Source organism: Alligator sinensis, unplaced genomic scaffold, assembly GCF_000455745.1.
Source record: "Alligator sinensis unplaced genomic scaffold, ASM45574v1 scaffold262_1, whole genome shotgun sequence".
Classification (NCBI taxonomy): Eukaryota; Metazoa; Chordata; order Crocodylia; family Alligatoridae; genus Alligator; species Alligator sinensis.
The window spans coordinates 173,817-193,002 of record NW_005841904.1 but is presented as its reverse complement, the minus strand read 5'-3'; the positions used below and the strand labels follow the sequence as shown (position 1 = coordinate 193,002).

At 40.9% G+C, this 19,186-nt stretch overlaps 1 protein-coding gene across 8 annotated transcripts in view; it reads left to right on the top strand.

The window, feature by feature from the left end:
- The window catches only part of RASGRP1 (RAS guanyl releasing protein 1), a 96,542-nt gene that overhangs the window by 48,386 nt on the left and 28,970 nt on the right, over positions 1–19,186 (top strand). For 4 of the 8 annotated variants that reach the window (XM_025197726.1, XM_025197727.1, XM_025197729.1 and 1 more), the window contains 6 exons: positions 2,521–2,583; positions 5,266–5,397; positions 6,425–6,578; positions 13,969–14,142; positions 15,602–15,718; positions 18,017–18,292. In XM_025197726.1, the coding sequence (XP_025053511.1) occupies positions 2,521–2,583; positions 5,266–5,397; positions 6,425–6,578; positions 13,969–14,142; positions 15,602–15,718; positions 18,017–18,292 (916 nt within the window). Of the gene's footprint in view, positions 1–2,512; positions 2,584–5,265; positions 5,398–6,424; positions 6,579–13,968; positions 14,143–15,601; positions 15,719–18,016; positions 18,293–19,186 lie in introns of all 8 variants that reach the window. The other 4 variants (XM_025197733.1, XM_025197731.1, XM_025197732.1 and 1 more) reach the window with 3 other exon arrangements.

The window sequence follows — 19,186 nt, the reverse complement described above, 5'->3', positions numbered from 1 at the left end:
ATAATTAATTGCACACAGGTGATGCGTGACCTACTCTTGGCTCAGTCATTTACTTAGTTCACCTTGTTTTAATTAATCCTTTCCTTTCTATTTTCCCCTCCTCACATAACTTCAGTTTGTATTGACTTCTGATTAATGTAGTGGTTCTCAGCCTTTTTAAACCTAAGGCACCTCTCACCTCTAGTTCTTAGTTTTCACCCATTTTTTGAATAAAGAAAAATAATAGTGCAAAACTTATGTTGCAAATAATTTAGAAGTCCAAAACAGATCAGAATATTTATAACACTACGGATTCCTATTTGAAATCTCTGGGCTTATCTTGTGAAACATATTTGCAAACCTTATAGTGGTAACATTTCGTGGTAACCCATGGCACGCTTAAAACAATCTCCAGGCACTCCAGGGTGCTACCACACCCTGATTGAGAATTACTGGATTAGCATCTTTGTGCTAAAAAAACTGCCATTACATTAGTATTTAGACTAACCTACTATTGTTTTATACATGCAGAATGTGGAGTGTCTAGAATATCAAGCAGTTGTTTAATAGTGTTTGGAATAAGTGGCATTTAATTTAAGGTCCTGCATTTCCCCTAGAACTGTAAAATATGGGGTTCAATTCTGACCTTATTTACATTGCTGCCAGTCTAACTATGAACCAAACAAATAACTGATTTATGGGTGCAATTTTATTCCAAAGCCTAGAAAACAATTCTGGTTTAAAATAACATGAATCATAATTTTAAGGAGATTAATAGCCATGCCAGTGAAGAAAGATCAGCATGTACTAAGAAGGGATTACACCATCATCTATAAAGGATCAGAACACAGATGTAAGGTTTAAGGATACTCCTCCTCCACAACTTTCTCCCTACAGAAATAGACACAAGGGCTAGGGACAGAAATTACACATAAACCAGTATAAGTGATTGGAAACAGGTTCAAATCATGTAACACAACAGAAGTTCAGTGCACATAAGCCACTTTCAAAATGGCCAAAACTGGTTTAAGACAAAGCCGGATGGATGTAGTATCACACTTAACTGATTTACGTTATATTGGTTTATTGAACTTCTGTCCCAGATATCCACCAGATTCAAGTTAACTCACAGCATCCCTGCAAACCTTGCTTCACAGGGTGGGTGGGCTAGCCATGGCCCAAGCTGTCTTTTCCAGCCAAGCAGGGAGGCATGCTCTAGCACCTCCAAGCTTCTGGCTTAGCCCACTGCAGGCATATGGCTGCATTTCTGGAATCAAAAGTGAATGTCTGTTCGCTTGCTTATTGGTTCAGTCTACACAGTTTAGACTAATGTGTGAAGACTCAATTGATTCAGCCTCAGGCTTTTTGACTGTCTGCACTTTGCCAAGGAGATTTGTTGAGATGTAGCATGGATTTGGTCTCTTCTGGAGACCTCAGTAGATATGGGCTGAGTCTGTGGGGGAGGCAAGGCGGGGCCTCTGCCCCTCACTCCTAAGCCACAGCCCTTCCCAGCCCTGCTGCTGCCTCTAACTCCTGACTGACTGTACCCCGCCCTACCAGTGCCTCTCACTCCTAACCTGAAGTCCCCTGCCCCCCCCAGCCTGGCCCATGACTCTCCCAACCCACAGCCTTTGTCCCCACCAGCCCTGCTGGTGCCCCTCACTCCTGACCTGCAGTCCTGTGCCTGTCCCCCGCCCCACCCCGTGTGCCTCACTCCCGACCCACAGCCCTCTGCCCCCCACAGCCCTGCTGCACATGAAGCTTGTGTGTGCATGCACACGTACACTCTCTCCATCCCTGTTTCTCTGTCTCTCTTACCTGCTGGGGCACGTACCCAGAGCATGTGATCCCCCAACAGCGAATCATGTTGCCCTGCTACTCCCAGACCCAAGCAGCCAAGCTGGAAGTGCCAGGAAAAAGCAGAGGCAGAGCAAAAATCTGGACATTTGCTTGCATTTTAAAAATTCACCTGGACAGGGGGCCAAAAAAGAGGACATGCTTGGGCAAACCTGGATGTATGGTAACCCTAATTGCATATAATTTTTATTTGATCCTGTAAAGTCCATAAGTTGTCTTAATTAGAATAAGTACACAATACCACACAAAATACAGCATACCTGCAGAAAAAAGTCCATAATACATATTTTTCTGAACTGATCTTCCATGTCTATACAATTATTTAGCATATACACGTAAAAATCAAGTGTTCTCTCTACAATACACATATGTTTCTTACCTTGAAAAGATCTCTCCCCAGCAGTGAATTTAACTGTAGGCATTTATACAACTATTCTTTTCACTACTCAAATTTTATCAAATGCATTGGTATTTGTAAAAATCCTATTTCTAATTGTCCTGCACTAATGATTTCAGAAGGTTATAGTTATGTATCAGAACCATAATCCAACCTCAGCTGAAGTCAGTAGAAGGTTTTTCCAATTACTTCTATCAGTGGATATTGGATTAGGCTCCAAGAAACAGCAAGCACATCAAGTTTTAGATCACAGGTAAACTGCCTTGTTTTCCTTAACAGTTCTCCACCTATCTGGATGCTTTAGAAAAGAAATCTTCTGTGTTTTCTGTAAAGATATGCTATTTTGTAAGGTAAGGACTTTTCATATAAAGGATTTTGCCAATGACATGCTAGCAACAGTTATACAAGGTGTTCATGTGCTGCCACAAATAGGACTGAGTGGCTTTCTATTTCTTAAGCTACCATTCATTAAAGAGGAATGATTGTATTCTTTAGATTTCCTTAAATGTTTAAACTTTAACAGATTTATGTGTAATGGCCTGGTGAAATTCCATTTAAGTTGATGGATGAATTCAGCTAATTTTTTATTAAGGCATAATTACAAGCCAAGTCCTTAAAGTATCTGAGTATCTTCATCTTTTGTCGAGATCAGAAGAAGCTGAAGATGCTAAGTACCTAGTAGCCTTGTTCCCAGTGTTACTGTGCAGTTTTCTCTTTCTGTGTTCAGTAAAGTTGAATGTTGGCAGTACACCAGCATGAAGAATCCCCCATTGCATTCACTAGGAATTCTATTTAAATTAACACAGTTGACCCAAGGCATTTCTTCTCTTTGCCCATTCATTACATGTTTGATGATTTTGCTTAGGGATATTTTTAATAAAGAGTCAACATTTGCCAAAAACAATTGCACACAAATAATTATTTAAAAAAAATAATATGCGATTTAATGTGATTTAACAAGGAGAAATGCAAAGTGCTGCACCTAGGGAGGAAAAATGTCCAGCACACCTACTGCCTAGGAAATGACCTGCTCGGCAGCATGGAAGTGGAAAGGGATCTCGGAGTCTTAGTGGACTCCAAGATGAACATGAGTCGTCAGTGTGACAAGTCATCAGCAAAGCTAACTGCATTTTATCATGCATCAGGAGATGCATGACAGACAGAACCAAGGAGGTGATACTTCCCCTCTATCGGGCGCTGGTCAGACCGCAGTTTTGGGTGCCACACTTCAAGAGGGATGTGGATAACCTGGAGAGGGTCCAGAGAAGGGCCACTCGTATGGTTAAGGGCTTGCAGGCCAGGCCCTATGAGGAGAGACTAGGGCACCTGGACCTCTTCAGCCTCTGCAAGAGAAGGTTGAGAGGCGACCTTGTGGCTGCCTATAAGTTCATCATGGGGGCACAGAAGGGAATTGGTGAGTATTTATTCACCAAGGAGCCCCTGGGGGTTACAAGAAATAATGGCCACAAGCTAGCAGAGAGCAGATTTAGACTGGACATTAGGAAGAACTTCTTCACAGTTCGAGTGGCCAAAATCTGGAATGGTCTCCCAAGGGAGGTGGTGCTCTCCCCTACCCTGGGGGTCTTCAAGAGGAGGTTAGATGGGCATCTGGCTGGGGTCATCTGAACCCAGCAAACTTTCCTGCCTATGCAGGGGGTCAGACTCAATGATCTATTGAGGTTCCTTCCAACCCTAGCATCTATGAATCTATTAATATATTTTTAAAACAGGGAATGACTGGCAAATGTTGGCTTAGCTATGACAATTATATTACCGCAAAAATGGCATATTGCTTCAGTCACATCTTATCTTTCCGCATGCAACACCTGTCTTTGCCCAAGCAGAGATGTGCATGTGAATTGTCATGAATGAGTGCACATGTGTTTTGCATGTGCACACTGAAGGCTTCTGGAAATTTACCATATAATGTTATGTGTAATACTGAAATATTTTCAACTAGCAATCTGACTATCTAATGTAAAAAGCCATATTTCTCAGGAACTATCTATCATATGCTATAACTATCCATGTGTAACTGTATCATCTATACAAATCTTGCTTGTTTACGGGTAGCAGTTTTTCAGCAGATTTTTCTAAAGCAAAAACTTGCCTTGGCACAGGGCATTTTCTTCACTGTCAGAATAATTTCAAGAAGCTCTACAAGAGTATGTCTTAAAATTTTGCAGTATATTAAACAGAATATAAAGAAAATGTAATAGCTTAGATCAGGTGTTGGCAACCTGTAGCCAGTGGGCCAAATCTGGCCCATAACGATTAAATCCAGCCTGCAGTTTGGTCTGTTTTACCAGCAGTGTGCTGAACCCTGTTGCAGATTAGCTGTGGGATCAAGCCTGGGTTTTTCATTCCACATTTTACTAGCAACTGGCTAATCCTTTTGGCAGTCCTTGTTCCTGCTCCAGCTCCATGGAGGGAGCTGCTCCCACCATACTGTAGTGGTGTTCACTGAATTAGCTACTCTGAAAGATGCAGGGAGAGACAATTTAGAGGACCTTGGGGGTGCAGGGTTGGGGGACAGGGAGCAAGTGACCAGCCCCTCAGCACAGAGCAGGAACTGGGGCACAGCAGGGGGTGAGCAGCCCACAGCACCAGCTGGGTCACAAGGAGTTGCCTATGGTGAGTAAAAGAGGTTGCCAACCGTTGGCCTAGATCTTTAGCTTGTATAAATTAGTGTAGCTGCATTGATTTAAGTGGAACTACTGATTTATACAGCTGAAGATCTAGCCTGATATAAAAAAGATTCCAGCACTGAGTCAACTCGCAGCTATTTGATAGCTAGCTAAAGTATATTTTTACAAAAAAGTAAACCAGAGGTGCTCATATTAATCCTGCATTTGATTTATGTATTCTGTTGTCCTGAGCTAGATAGAGGAGAGTACTTTGAAGAAGATACTTGGTAACAAGATTTGTAATCTGGAGTGAACAAAATACAAGTAATCAAAGTGCATCTTTGTCTTTCAGTCTTACTGATGTTGCCGCAAAACATTTTTATTATTGTTTTTCATTTACTAAAGGTATTGGATTACAGAGTTCTGGGTCATGTTCAAAATGGATTCTAAACTAACTAAAACTGTGGAGGAGTTGCAGGAACTGGCGAGAGCTAATGGTGAGGTGTTCCACTGTCGTCTACTTGACACAACTCAAATGTGAGTGTTAAGAGTTTTAATGTTTGGAAAACAAAACAAAAGTTGTATCTCGCTTTCCTAAAACTGACATAATTCTCCACAAGCTAGACCAGAACAAATCCCCAAAATCTGTATTGGCGACATGAAGAAGATCTTAGAGTTTACTGTTTAACCTAGACAGAGGGCTGGTACAGGACCACATTAGCCTTATAGGCCTTTTTCAGGGCTTAAATTGAATTTAAACCATTGACTTGAATTTAACCCAGTGTTGACCAGGGCAGATTTCACTCTGTGTAAGGAACAACAAAGATTTGTAGGGGATAAAAGATTTTGAAGCATTCCTTGAAATGGTAGTGAACAAGAATAATGTATGTTACTCAAGTTGAATACTAGTAAAAAATGGAAAGTTAGCACCAGCTTGTTTCATTTAATTGACCCTCTAATGTCTAAATCAATCTTTTTAGGCACAAGGCACCCCTAGATAGATTAATGGCACCTCTGGATAGATTTGCAGCACCCCTCAGAAAAAGGCCAGCTCTTAGTTTTCACTCTTTTTTCACTACAGAAAAATAGAGCAGTTTTTCTATTTCAAAGAATTCAGAAAGACCACAGCTATGAGTTTCTATTTGAAATCTCCAAGTTTATCTTGTGAATCATGTTAGCAAACCTAACAGTGCTAAAGTTGTGTTGCACCTGTTGCACCCTTGAAAGGATCTTAAGGCACCTCAGGGTGCCATGGAACCCTGGTTGAGAATCACTGATCTAAATTGTGTGTGTGAGTGCATTTTAAGTAAAAGACTTATCTTGTCAAGAATAGATCCTCGGGTGCCTTTAAAAATAGGGTGAATGTGATCTGTCCCTTATGCAGTTCTCTTCCAAAAAAAGAAGTTTTCCCATCTTTATGTGAATCAGCAACAGCACCAAGTCTGCTTTAAGTGTAAGTTGCAGTAAGTCATACAAATGAGGTAACTAGTTTCAGGGAAAAATTAAAATTGGTTTTGTTAAAGCAACTTGCATTTTACTATTTTATTACTTCTTTTTTTTAAAGAAATTCTCGGGATTGGTCCCGGAAGCTGACACAGCGGGTAAAGCCCAACACCAGCAAGAAACGGAAAGTCTCTCTCCTTTTTGATCATCTAGAGCCAGAAGAATTGTCAGACCACCTCACCTACCTTGAATTTAAGTCTTTCCGAAGAATATCAGTAAGTTATGAGCTCTTGATTGGTAGGGTATAGGGGCATTTATGTTCTGTTGTAGCAATGTCTAGAAGCATGGGCCCTGAGCAGCAGCTGTGGGTCAAAAAGAGCATTAGTCAAGAGGTTGCCAGGTGGGAAGAAGGGATCAAAATACTGACCTGAATTCTGGAGGGATGGTCAAATAAATGGGGAGGGGGAAGATAATTTTGACCTTCTTAACAGTTAGCCAGCAAATGGGAAAGTGTGGGAAATGGAGAGAATAAGGAATAAGTAATCTCCTGTCATGCAAAACAGTATTTATGCAGACACAAAATATTTGGGGTGATGGAAGAACAGAGCAGTGGAAGAGCTAGACCATTTTTTCTCAGTTCCTCTGAGATCTTAGCTGTCACCACAGAGAACCGTGCCACACTTCTGCACCATAGAAAAAGAGCTTCTGGATGGCTTTACAACCCATTAAATGTTGACCTGTCATTTGTTTTGAACAGGCTTATTGGTACTATAGTTGCCCACTTTCTATTTTCAGCAAGGAAGTGTTGGGAATACAGCAACACTTCAAAACATTAAGTTCTGGTATGGTTAATATGTGAGATACTAGAGTGCATGGCAGGACTAGAAATACAAAATGATAGCACAGAAGTAGGGTGCTGAGTTCAATCTACTCCATGATCCCCAGAAAGTTATACTGTATTGCTTTGAAAGATGATATGATGAGGTGCATATCCAGAAGAACTAACAGACTCTTTTGAATGGTTGCACTAGTTTACATTTTGCAGTTAATGGGGATTATGAAGATTGTAGCAGATTTCACATAGTTTAAGGGCTTGGTACCTGACTCCTCTCATGTATAATAGAATCAGAGACGTAGGGCTGGAAGAGCCTTCCATAGGTCATCTAGTCCAATCCTCTACCCAAAGCAGGATCATCCCTATCCAAACCATTCCATACAAATCAGAAACCTTGCAGCAAAACTATACAGTCAACCCTGACACAACAAGACACAGAAACCTAACCTGCCATATGTAAAGCAGGGCGACCACAGCAGCCAATGTACTGCTGTTGTAAAGGTTGTTAATATGTGCTCAAGAAATCCCAGGAAGAGGGTCATGCCTCCTGCTACTGAGGAAGCAAAAATCCTCGTAGTCCTTACCAATCTGACCATGGGGTAGAATTCCTTCCTGACCCGAAATATGATAACTGGTCTGACCCTAACTGGAAGGGCAAGAACCCCTAGGCTGGAACCTCTGGCTTTAAGTCCCAGTAGAAATACACATAGAATCATAGAAAATTAGGTTTGGAAGGGACCTCAGGAGGCTATCTAGTCCAAGCCCTTGCTCAAGGCATGGCCATCCCCAACTATACCATCCTAGCCAAGGCTTTATCTACCCAAGTTTTAAAAACCTCTAAGGATGGAAATTCCACAACCTCTCTGGGTAACCTGTTCCAGTGCTTTGCTACCCTCCTAGTGAGACTGTTTTTCCTAATATCTAACCTAAACTTCCCTTGCTGCAACTTGAGAGCTTTGCTTCTTGTTCTGCCATCTGTCACCACTGAGAACAGTTTAGCCCCATCCTCTTTTGAACCACCCTTTAGGTAGTTGAAGGCTTCTATTAAATCCCCTTTTAGTCTTCTCTTCTCCAGACTAAATTAGCCCAGCTCCCTCAGCCTCTCCTCATAACTCATTTGCCCCAGCCCCCTAACAATTTTGGTTGCCTGCTGCTGGACTCTCTCCAATTTGTCCACATCCTTTCTGCAATGGGGTCCTAAAACTGGACACAGTACTCCAGAAGTAGCTTCACCAATGCTGAATAGAGTTGGATAATCACTTTGCTTAATCTGCTGGCAGCAGTCCTACTGATACAGCCCAGTATGCTGTTAGCCTTTTTCGCAACAAGGTCACGGTGTTGGCTCATATTCAGTTTATTGTCCAATGTAACTCATGTCCTTTTCTGCAAAGCTGCTGCTTAGCCAGTCAGTTCCTAGTCTATACCACTGCATGGGATTGTTCCATCCTAAGTGCAGGACTTTGCACTTCTCCTTATTGAACTTCATGAGATTTCTTTTGGTCCTCCAATTTGTTTAGGTCTCTCTGCATTTTAGCCCTACCCTCCAGCATATCCACTACTCCACCTAGGTTGGGGTCATCCATAAACTTGCTGAGGGTACAATCCATCCCATTTTCCACATTGACACATCCCAGTGAAATTTCCCAGCCTTCTCTGCAGCCAATACCTGTGGAACTGAAGTCATGAATTTATGCACATGCTACTACCTTCAGGCAATGATAACACTTAACATTTATTTAATAGTTAATGTTCTCCAGAGTTCTGTGCAAACTTAATTAATGATTAATGGGCATAACAAGTATTATGCACAGTCAGTCTTGCTTTCTTCATTATATACAGGTAATTACTTAGCAGTGGGATGCTGACTTCTCTATATTTTACTAGTGATAAACTAGGACCAAAATATAGTTTACTGGAATCTTGGACAGGGTTGGAGATTATTATCCATGAAATAGAACATCTGTTTAACTCCTTACAGAACATGCTTTTGAAACATGAAGCCTACATTTTTCTAACAGTGACTAAATTAAGAGATTATGCAAATGAAATTATGTAATATTAGCATGAGAGTAACCACATATAAGGTCAATCACTTTAAGGTCAGAGGAGACCATCAGATCATCTGTACTCCCATCTGTGACACAGGCCAGTTATTTACACTTAGTAACTGACTAAAATATATCTTCTAGAAAGGCATATTTCAGTTAAGACTAGGCAATATAACTTCTTGTCTTAAATGAAAATATGGCAAGTCTCCCCCTTCCTTATTTCTCATTTGGATTTCTCTGGCTCCAGATTTCAGCCATTCCATCCAATTATACTGATACCCAAGTTAATTATCTGATCATGCCCAGTACATATTTGCACAGTGACTTGAACAAACATTGCAAGAGCCACTGCCTTTAAAAGGTTTTGAGTTCAGCAGTATTATTAGAATGGCATAGTAACCAGTTTGACTGGTGTCCAAAAAAACCTATGTGGGTCCAAAAAAAAATCACAAAATAACTCCTGGGCCCAGGGCTGTTCCTGCATTCTATAATAAAAAAGGTAATTTGGTAAAATACAAAGCCAGTCCTGGGACAAAAGCCAACACAGAGGGCTGCCTCTTCCAGGGTGAGTGCCCCAGCACCTAAGCTAGAGATTCTTAACCAGAGTGCCCAAGGTGCCCTAGGGTGCCTTGCGACCTTTTCTGAGTGCCACACAACATTAGCACTGTTAAATGTGAAGACATGATTCACAAGATAAACCTAAGTTGAAAGCCATAGTGTTAAAAAATATTCTGACCTCTTGGGGGAAAAAAAGTTAAAATTAAAACCAGCATTTTCTGAGGGGTGCTTCGAGTCTAGAAAAAGTTGAAAACCATTGAAATAAGCTGGAGTCATACTCTTTGACCCAGTGAACCTTGAATTCTTATCTGCACAGGGGCACAGCTCCACAAGAGTGGTGCAGAGTGGCTAATAGGTTAGATAACATTTTGTCCCACATTATAGAAAAACATGCTGGGGGCATTATTTTTAGAGAATGTGCTGCTGATAAAAACTGATGGATCTTATTCATTATTATAGTGAAACCCAACATGAGACAATAATTATAATTAGTTATATAATTTGGATAATTTTTCATCATCTAGAGTGGCTGCTCAGGTTCCACATTATTGCCAAATCTGGCTTTGGTTCAAAATTCAAACAATGGATATAAGTACATGTAATATGTACTGTGTAATCTCATAGACAACTCTGCTCATTAGCGTTAATATTTCTTCTTTAATTTAACAAAAGGAAAAATGCCAGGGTGTCTGTTGTCATCTGTATTTTTTGAACCCTTAATAGCTCTTATTAAATTAAACAAATAGGTTAAAAGAAGGTAGAATGTGGGGAATGTGCAGAAGCTTGATGATGTATAACTTTTTCTTCTTGGTCTATCCCTTCCAGCCCACTCTAACAAACTAATGAGAGGAATTCATTGTCCACTCTCATTATAAACTAATTCTTTTTAATAAGAATTATTTTGGAGGCTGTGGACACAAGCCTTCCATCACATGATTTCTATTTTGGATTGCTTTAGGTGAGGCAGATACTTGAGTATTAAAGTCGACTTTAAATGTTAAGAAATGGCCAAACATTGACTCAAAATAGGAAGTCATTTTAATGAATATCCTCTTGTGTTGGTGAACAGCCTTGATGACCATTCTTCGTTGGTTGTTGTATTGTAAGGGCACACTGTAACACATTAGACCATTTTCTAGTTAAATTAAATAAGACTCACAAGTCACAAGGGGAAAAAAAAGCCTTATAAGCCTGGTTCCAATATAACTTGCATTAGGTTTGCAGTGACTTCATTGGAGTTATTTCTGCTTTTATACCACTGTAAGTGAGGTCAGAATTGTGCCTTGATATGGACATTTGAGAGAAGTCTTAAGTTTCTTAAAGAAAAGCTATAGCACCAAGGGCTGAATTGGACCTTTCCTGAGGTTTGGATTCAATGAATCCATGAAGCCACAGGAGGTATGGTAAGTATATCCAAGCCCCTAGTACCTATGAGTGCAGTCAGAAATGCAGCTCCCCTTTGCAACTGAGAATGCTTTACAGGAAGTGCTCTGAGTTACAAGGATCCCCTGCACCAAACAGAAGTTCACTGTTGGTTTGAGCGGGGAGGGAAATCTAGCTGTTGGCTGCCAGCCTGCAGCCCATTTCCCCTTGCAATGGCCCCTCCTCCCTCCAAGCCTGTTGCTGTTTTCAGAAGTGGAGGGAGCTTCTGGATCCCCAGTCCTCACTGAAGTGTGGGGTGGGTGAATTGGAGCCCCCCACCTTCCTCAGCATACCCACCCACCTTCTGGTGGGGGCTCAAAGCCCCCCAGACCAAACTTCCTCCACCCCCTTTACCCCACTCCCATTCTGGAAACAGCTCAGAGGCTGGCAGGCAGACAGCAGTTACAGAAGATGCTGTGTTTTGAAACATCTTCATCTGACCTCTCATGAAATGAGGGTTCAAATTTTCACCCAATTGGCCATTTTTTTAATGGTCTGCAGCCGTGCACTTGTATTTGGTCATGGCTATAGACCGCTTTCTGTGGCTAGATCGTGCAAAAATTGCCACTTCTGTCCGTACCCTTTTTTTTTTTTATAGAAGTATCTGCAGCATTTGAGAGAAGGCTCAAATCAAAACTAACTCCTCTGAAAAATTTGTAATGCAGAACTAAAGTCCTTGTCTGTCTCCTGACCCTTGTTTCCTTCCTCATTGTCTTGGAGACCTGACTGACTTCCAGGACCACTCCTCTTTCTTCCATGTATTCACTTGTGGATGTGGGTCAGACACAAGAGACTTTGGCTCAGCCACCTATTCCAAGATAAAGTAAATTAAGCTTTAGCAGACAGGGCTTCTGCCTCTTGGGAGGATTGACATAAACATCAATCACACCACTATTTCTGTTTCTCTTTGTTTTCTGTGCCTCCCCATCCCTAGTGACAACAGTTCTTATCTCCCCCTCTCCCTTTCTTTTTCTGAAAACTAGCCTATGGACAGATATAATTTTTAACTAGTTGCAAAGAGGGTGTTGCCACTTGGAAACTCGCATTAACTGTTACAATGCAACTGATACATGGATGATCATGCAACTGATGCAATGCAGCAGATACAGAGGATCATGCCATTCAGTTATGGCATGATGGAAACCAAACACAAAGTTATTACGTATCTTTTGTTTTATCACACCATTAATTGAATGTAAGTGTGGCCAGGTTAGATAAATCTCTGTCACTTTAACCTTGAATGAAACATGGAGCATGCCAACATAAAAGTGTTACTGTGAAACAGCTTATACCAGTACCATTTTATATTACCATATTTTCTTGCATACCACCAGAATTAAGGAAAAAAGAGCACCCCCTCCCAAACAAACAAACAAACAAACAAACAAACAAACAACAAACCAATCTTTCCAGGGTTATGGTTGCATAGATCAGGGACAGAGCCTAATCTTTAGTTTACTCACCTTTAATTTTCTTGCTCAGGCAAAAGCCAGAGCTTTCACCATTTCATAGCTGAACTGTCAGCAACTCTTGGCTATTCACACAAAAGCTGAAATTGTTGCTGCTGCTGAATCTATGGCTGGGATCTAAAATTTTGAAAAAAGCTAAAAACAGTCTGCAGGGCTGTGAAATAGAAGAGAGACCAGAAGTGGCCAGTGAAAGGAAAGCTTGGTCTTTGATCAAGCTTTAAAAAGGAGAGTGGATTGTTAACATCTATTGAGTGAAGAGCAATTAAAAGGAATCAAGTAGATTACAATGAACCATGAAGTCATTTAATTCCCTCAGGGCTGCCTAAACAGAAATGCTACTGCTGCTATTCCAGGAAGAAAAAAAAATCAACTTTCTCCTTGCTTAAGAAGCAAAACCCAGTTTTGAAAGGCTAATTTTTGGCAAATGGGTGCATGTGCTCCTCTGTGAGTAGATATGGTAATATAATTGGTACATCTCTTAGTGATGATGGACATTTTTTGCTCCCTTTTTATGGATGCCTTTTTTAACTTGGCTCTGTGATTACATAGGGGTATAAATATTAATTGTCTTACTCAAGCTAGGAGAGCTATGACAGTTTACATTTAATATTCTAATATGAAATATTATATTAATATTGTAGATCTTTTAATGTGTAGCTAATATGCTACTTCCTAATATTTAATTTAGCTACTTCAGAGAGTATCCTTTGGAAGGGCTACCTATAAGAAAACCCAATGTGTATTCACTATAACTCATTGATGCTAGAATTCCAAAAAAATATTTTTTGCTTATCCCATAAAGACCTCTGGCTTTTGAATAGTGTATTTCTCAAAGATGCTAGCATTTATTAAAAGCTGTAAATTAAAACCACACATACCTTTCCTTTTATGCTTAAAGGCAGACAAGGATGGAAACTGAAACACTAGAACTTTAGAAAATAAACCTACTATACATATTCATGAATATGTATTTAACGAGAAATAGTACAGATTGTGGGCTGAGGGAGAAGTTGCTCTTACATAGGAGGTATCTTAATTGGTATACAGTTGGTTGAGACATCATATCTGCCTTCTGTACCAGCTGTTTTAACTAAAACAGATCTTTTTACACATACCTACCACTCGTGAAAGGTCCTTTGAGAAGCTTCAACTGGTTCCCAGATTGCAACCCCTCTCCTTTGTGCTGGGTAGAGCTTTTTATAGGGATGAAATCTCTCCCATACATGTCTGATGAATAGTCTGTCCCAGTATTTCACTTTGCACATAAATACCGGCACACAAATACCATGGAATACACAAAGTCTGGATGAGTTAATTTAGTTTGGTATTTTAGTTTTCAGATTATCAGAACTACATTGTGAATAGCTGTGTGAAGGAGAATCCAACAATGGAAAGATCTATTGCTCTTTGCAATGGTATCTCCCAGTGGGTACAACTAATGGTTCTTAGTAGGCCAACACCTCAACTTCGGGCTGAAGTGTTCATCAAGTTCATTCATGTTGCACAGGTCAGTTTAATTTTGACACTTTTTGCATTTGTCATTATTCCTCTCTCTTTCTTGATTCCATAGTAAATGCTCAAGTATCACTTTTTCTCTTTCCTCAGTTGCACTAGAGCTCTCTCATGATACTCATATTACATTCTCTTCTTGCCAGAGTTTCCTAGAGCTGTCACTAATTTAGGGGCTCTGTTTACCTGCCAACTCTTCCTTTTCCAGAAAATGAACAGCAGCAATATGTTTGGTCATTGGTAGTGGCCAGATGCCTTGCAAAATTACCTTATTTGACAGCCTGGAGTTGTCCTACTATCAGTTTTGAACTAAACTCAGGCCCCTACGGGATATTCAGTTAAAGGCACAATGGGATCTGAACTGCAATCCCAACACTTTACTCTTTCTGCCATGCCACATGTGCATGGCAGGAAGTGCGATTGTGGGATCAGGGATAAGATCCCAATAGCATCATATTGCCAGTGTGAGAGAGAGAGGGATCAGGCTCCCCCTTCCCCAGTAAGCTGGGTGCTTGGTGGAGCTCAGGGCTTAGGTGTGATCCCACAGCTGGGAGCCTGGAATCAGCTGATTGGGGCTTCCTACCACTGGAACACATGGAGCCCTTAGGACTGGCCACATGATCAGTTTATGGCATGATGGGAACCAGACACAAGGTTATTACATATTTTTTGTTTTATCACACCATCAATTGAATGAATGTGTGGTCAGGTTACTACTTAAGATGCGATTTACTGGTTAATCACTTTTTAAGTGTAATGTCTGCAGGGGCCTCACTGTCTGCACTCCCAACTTAGATGGTGTACAGCATTTCTTATTTAGAGAAAAACTGTGGGTGGGAAAGAGGGACCAGATCCTCTTCTATTTGTTAAGCATCCAAATAGACTTAAGCACTTTTGTGTGATTCTATTTCATGGTATTCAAGTCACTGAAAATTCATTAATACATATACTTTTGTAACAGTATAATTTTGTCCATAAGATTGAGTCACAAAAAAGCAGCAAGGAGTAGGAGGACCCACATTTTGTTATACCAGTTTTTCAGGATAGAATAGGATTGCATTTGGCACCTCACAAGTGGAATAGAATATGACCCAAGATGGCTATGATCTTCTGATGGGCAGAAGTGAACAACATTGTTAGAGTTTTCATTTTTGCTTTGAGGAGAGTCCTTTTTCTCTATTTGTATTTGTAGAATATAATACCAGTACCTACCACACAACAGAATTACCTACTTACAACCCCCACCAATGAGAGCAATAGTTTGGTATCAAAATGAATAAGCATGAAATGGATACAACGTGCTAACAAAAAATGAAGTGCTAGTAATACAGTTTGTGGGATCCCCCTAACACTAAGAATATTTTAGATTCTGATTTTTTAAAAATTAATGATAGTTCACTGTCTGTCACTTCAGTGACAGACATTAAGCAATAAGTATTGTTTGTTTGTCAACACAGAAGCTTCACCAGCTGCAAAATTTCAACACATTAATGGCAGTAATTGGAGGTCTCTGTCACAGCTCCATCTCCAGACTCAAGGAAACAAGTTCTTATGTTCCTCATGAAGTCAATAAGGTCAGTATCACAAACAGACATGTTAGATAAACAAGCAAATAATTTAGTTCCCTCCCCACAACCTTAATTATGCTTATGCACTGAAGTCCATGTTGTTATGACAGAAAACAGCAACAGAAAGCTTTTCCCTTCAGCTTACAAGGTAGTGAAGTCAAACCCTTCCTGTACCTCCCCCTGTCCACCTATGAATACATGTGCATGTGGTAGTGAAATTAAATCCTTTCTGTACCACACACACTTTTCCTTTAAGTAAAAAGTAATTTGCTAACATTTTCTTTCTAATATTCAGAATAGACAGGTAGTATTCCAATTACAGATGTTACAACTATAGCATAGCATGCATGACTGGATAATAAAAAATCTCAGAACCTAACTCAAAGTCAGCTTCAGTGGGATTGACTGTATTTACCTGAATCCAAGATGACTTAGACCTTAAGATGACCCCAAATAATTAGATTCTATGGATTGTCTTAAATTTGTCCCCGCTAGTACTGCAGAAGGGAAGGCAGCGGTAGGGGGGCACACAGCTTGCCCCTTGCTGCCTTACCCTGCCCTTGCTCCCTTACCTCTCCTCTTGTGCTTGACCTCTGAAGCCTCAAGCCCCTGTCCTTCCCCTTCCCCATCTCCCTTCCATGCCACTTGTGCCCCTCTACATCCTCTCTCTTCCCCTTCACTCCTCTCCCACTTACCATTGTTCCATGCCAACAGGCTCCATCCTGGGGCACAGAGCATGGTGCACAGCTCCAGTCTGGCCCCACGGCAGTGGTGGAGAGCCAAGCACTGCTGCTCTGGGGCCAGGCTGGAGCTTTGTTCCATGCTCCAGGCTAAAGTATGGACAGTCTACCGGTGCCCAAGAAAGAGTAAAGGGGGAGGGGGGGGCAGAAGCAGCAAGCGGGGGTGGGGAGAGGGAACAGGGGAAAGGGGTGATGGGGAAGGGAACAACAAGGGCCAAGGTCGCTGAGGGGAGAGACAGGGGGTGCTGAAGTGGCAGGGGGTAGGCAGCTCTGGAGCTGCAGCACCTGCCCCTGCCACCTTTTACTTGAATCCAAGATGACTTTATCCCCCACCATGTTAAATGGGGGGGGAAAACCTCATCTTGAAAATGAGTAAATACACTACCTGCCTACATGTGACTTATGGAATGCTAGTATAGTCCTCTACATTTGTATGGAGATCCTTGGTGCAGGATCAGGGATCAAAACTGGCAGAGACTTTTCTCTACCCCCTTGTACTACAGAATTGTTCCCTATGCCATAAAAGTTGTCTAGTTCAGATTCAAGTAATACAAATGAAAAGATTTTTGTTCCTTCTCCTTGGTAAATGTGCAGTGTAATACAGAAGAATGCTAGTGATCCATAGCAATTTTCATTATAATGCCTGTTTTTCCAACAACTTGTAACATGACCAAGCTGGAAGGGATTTGATAAGCAAGGTTTAGAGTGCTGCATATCTTTAAGAAAGTTGCTTAGTACAATTTTATTATTTTGTTCAGTTAAAAATGATCAAATACATACTTTTCCTCCCAGGTCTAATAACAAAATGATTTAATATTTATAAATTGTGAATACAGTCCTTAGCAGACTAGTGCCTTTTACTAGTTAGCCATATCTGAAGCCAGAAATGTTTCATGTTAGGTACCAGAGGATCTTGGCTCTTGAATACTCTTTCACCCAGTCAACACTTAATGAAAGGTACACGTTTATAGCATAAGCCAGAATTACAGCCTTCCACAACTGCTCAGTTATTTCATTTCACAGAACTCAGAGCACCCTCACACTTATTAAGAGATACAGATTTTGGAGGGATAAAGCATTCTCCACATAATTGTATTCTGATAATACCATTGTAGGATCAACTTGATATATTCTCAGTCCGGAAGTGATTTTTTTGCATACATATTTGATAGCAATTAAATGACTTTTCTGATCAAGAAATTCCAAATAAGCTCTGGTAAAAGTCAGGAAAGAAAAAAATGGAGGATGGTGACTTTAGCCACTATTTATTAAGATATGTAGCTACAAATCATACTCATTTGTGAAGCTAAAGTTGATGGATTAAGTGCTTTTTAATATTATTAAATTGAAGGGTGTGTGCATAATAAAAATAGTTGTAAGCTAATTTTCACTTTAAAACATTTGACGTTTTAGTCTTTTAATTTTAGTTTGGAGGACAAAACAAGTCTTTGAAAAATAATATGGGTTATCCCTATACTATCTGAAGACAGAAAATAGTTATAATGAACAAAATGATGAACACTTAAGACATTATATTAATTTTTCCACTCTGTTTCTTTTTCAGGTGTTTAATGAACTGACCGAACTGCTTTCATCTTATAGGAACTATGACAACTATCGACGTGCCTATAACGAGTGCACTAACTTTAAGATTCCAATTCTTGGGGTCCACTTGAAAGACCTGATCTCCCTCTATGAGGCCATGCCAAACTACTTAGAGGACAAAAAAATTAATATACATAAACTGTATTCTTTATATAATCATATAAATGAGCTGATACAACTCCAAGAGATGGCACCTCCCCTAGAAGCTAATAAGGACCTTGTTCATCTGCTCACGGTAGGTCTGTAAAATCACAAAAACAGTAGGGCTGTGCAAAGCTTCAGTCCCTGATTCGATTTGGGGGTTGAATCTTTGAATCTGAGTCAAATCAGAGGACCCTTTAATCTCTCCAAATCGAATCAGAACCTTCCAAATCGATTCGGAGAGATTCAGAAAGATTCTGAGATTCTAACATAGACACAGCTTCAAATATTTTTTCTACATACCTCTAGGTAGCAGGGGCTCGTGAATGCTGCAGTGCTGGGGCACATGGAGTGTCCCACAGAAGCGTGGCGGGCTCTCCAGCGCGCTTGGCAGCAGACCCAGAAGTGAACCAGAAGCACTTCTGGTCCACTTTCGGGTCCATAGGGGAGTGCACTGGGGGGCACCCCCACAACCTCCCAACTCGGTGACTGGTGCCTCCTGGGTCTGGGGGGGCACCCGGGGTCCCCCTGCAGCTGATTACCAAGCCAGGGAGGTGGGGGGGGGCCCATATGCTCCCTGGCAAACCCGGAAGTGGACCAGAAATACTTCCAGTCCACTTCCGGGTTCACTGCCAAGCACATGGAGGGCCCCTTGTGCTCCTGTGGGACATTCCATGTGCCCAGCATCGCAGCGATCGTGAGCTGCGCCTGCTACCTCAAGGTATGTAAAAAAAACTTTTAAAGCTGTCTCTGTGTCTTAATTGCTGATTCTCTGAATCAGCATCGAATCTTCAGATTCGGATTCGGCTGAATTGAATCAGGGACAGTGATCCGGATCAACAAATCGAATCGCTGTTCCTGATTCAGGCTGAATCTGAATCCGAATCAAATAGGATCTGCTTCGCACACCCCTAAAAAACGCTTCTAATTTTTTTTTTTAACTGACTTCATGCCATTCTCAAGTATTTAAAGCTAAGTATATATAGGC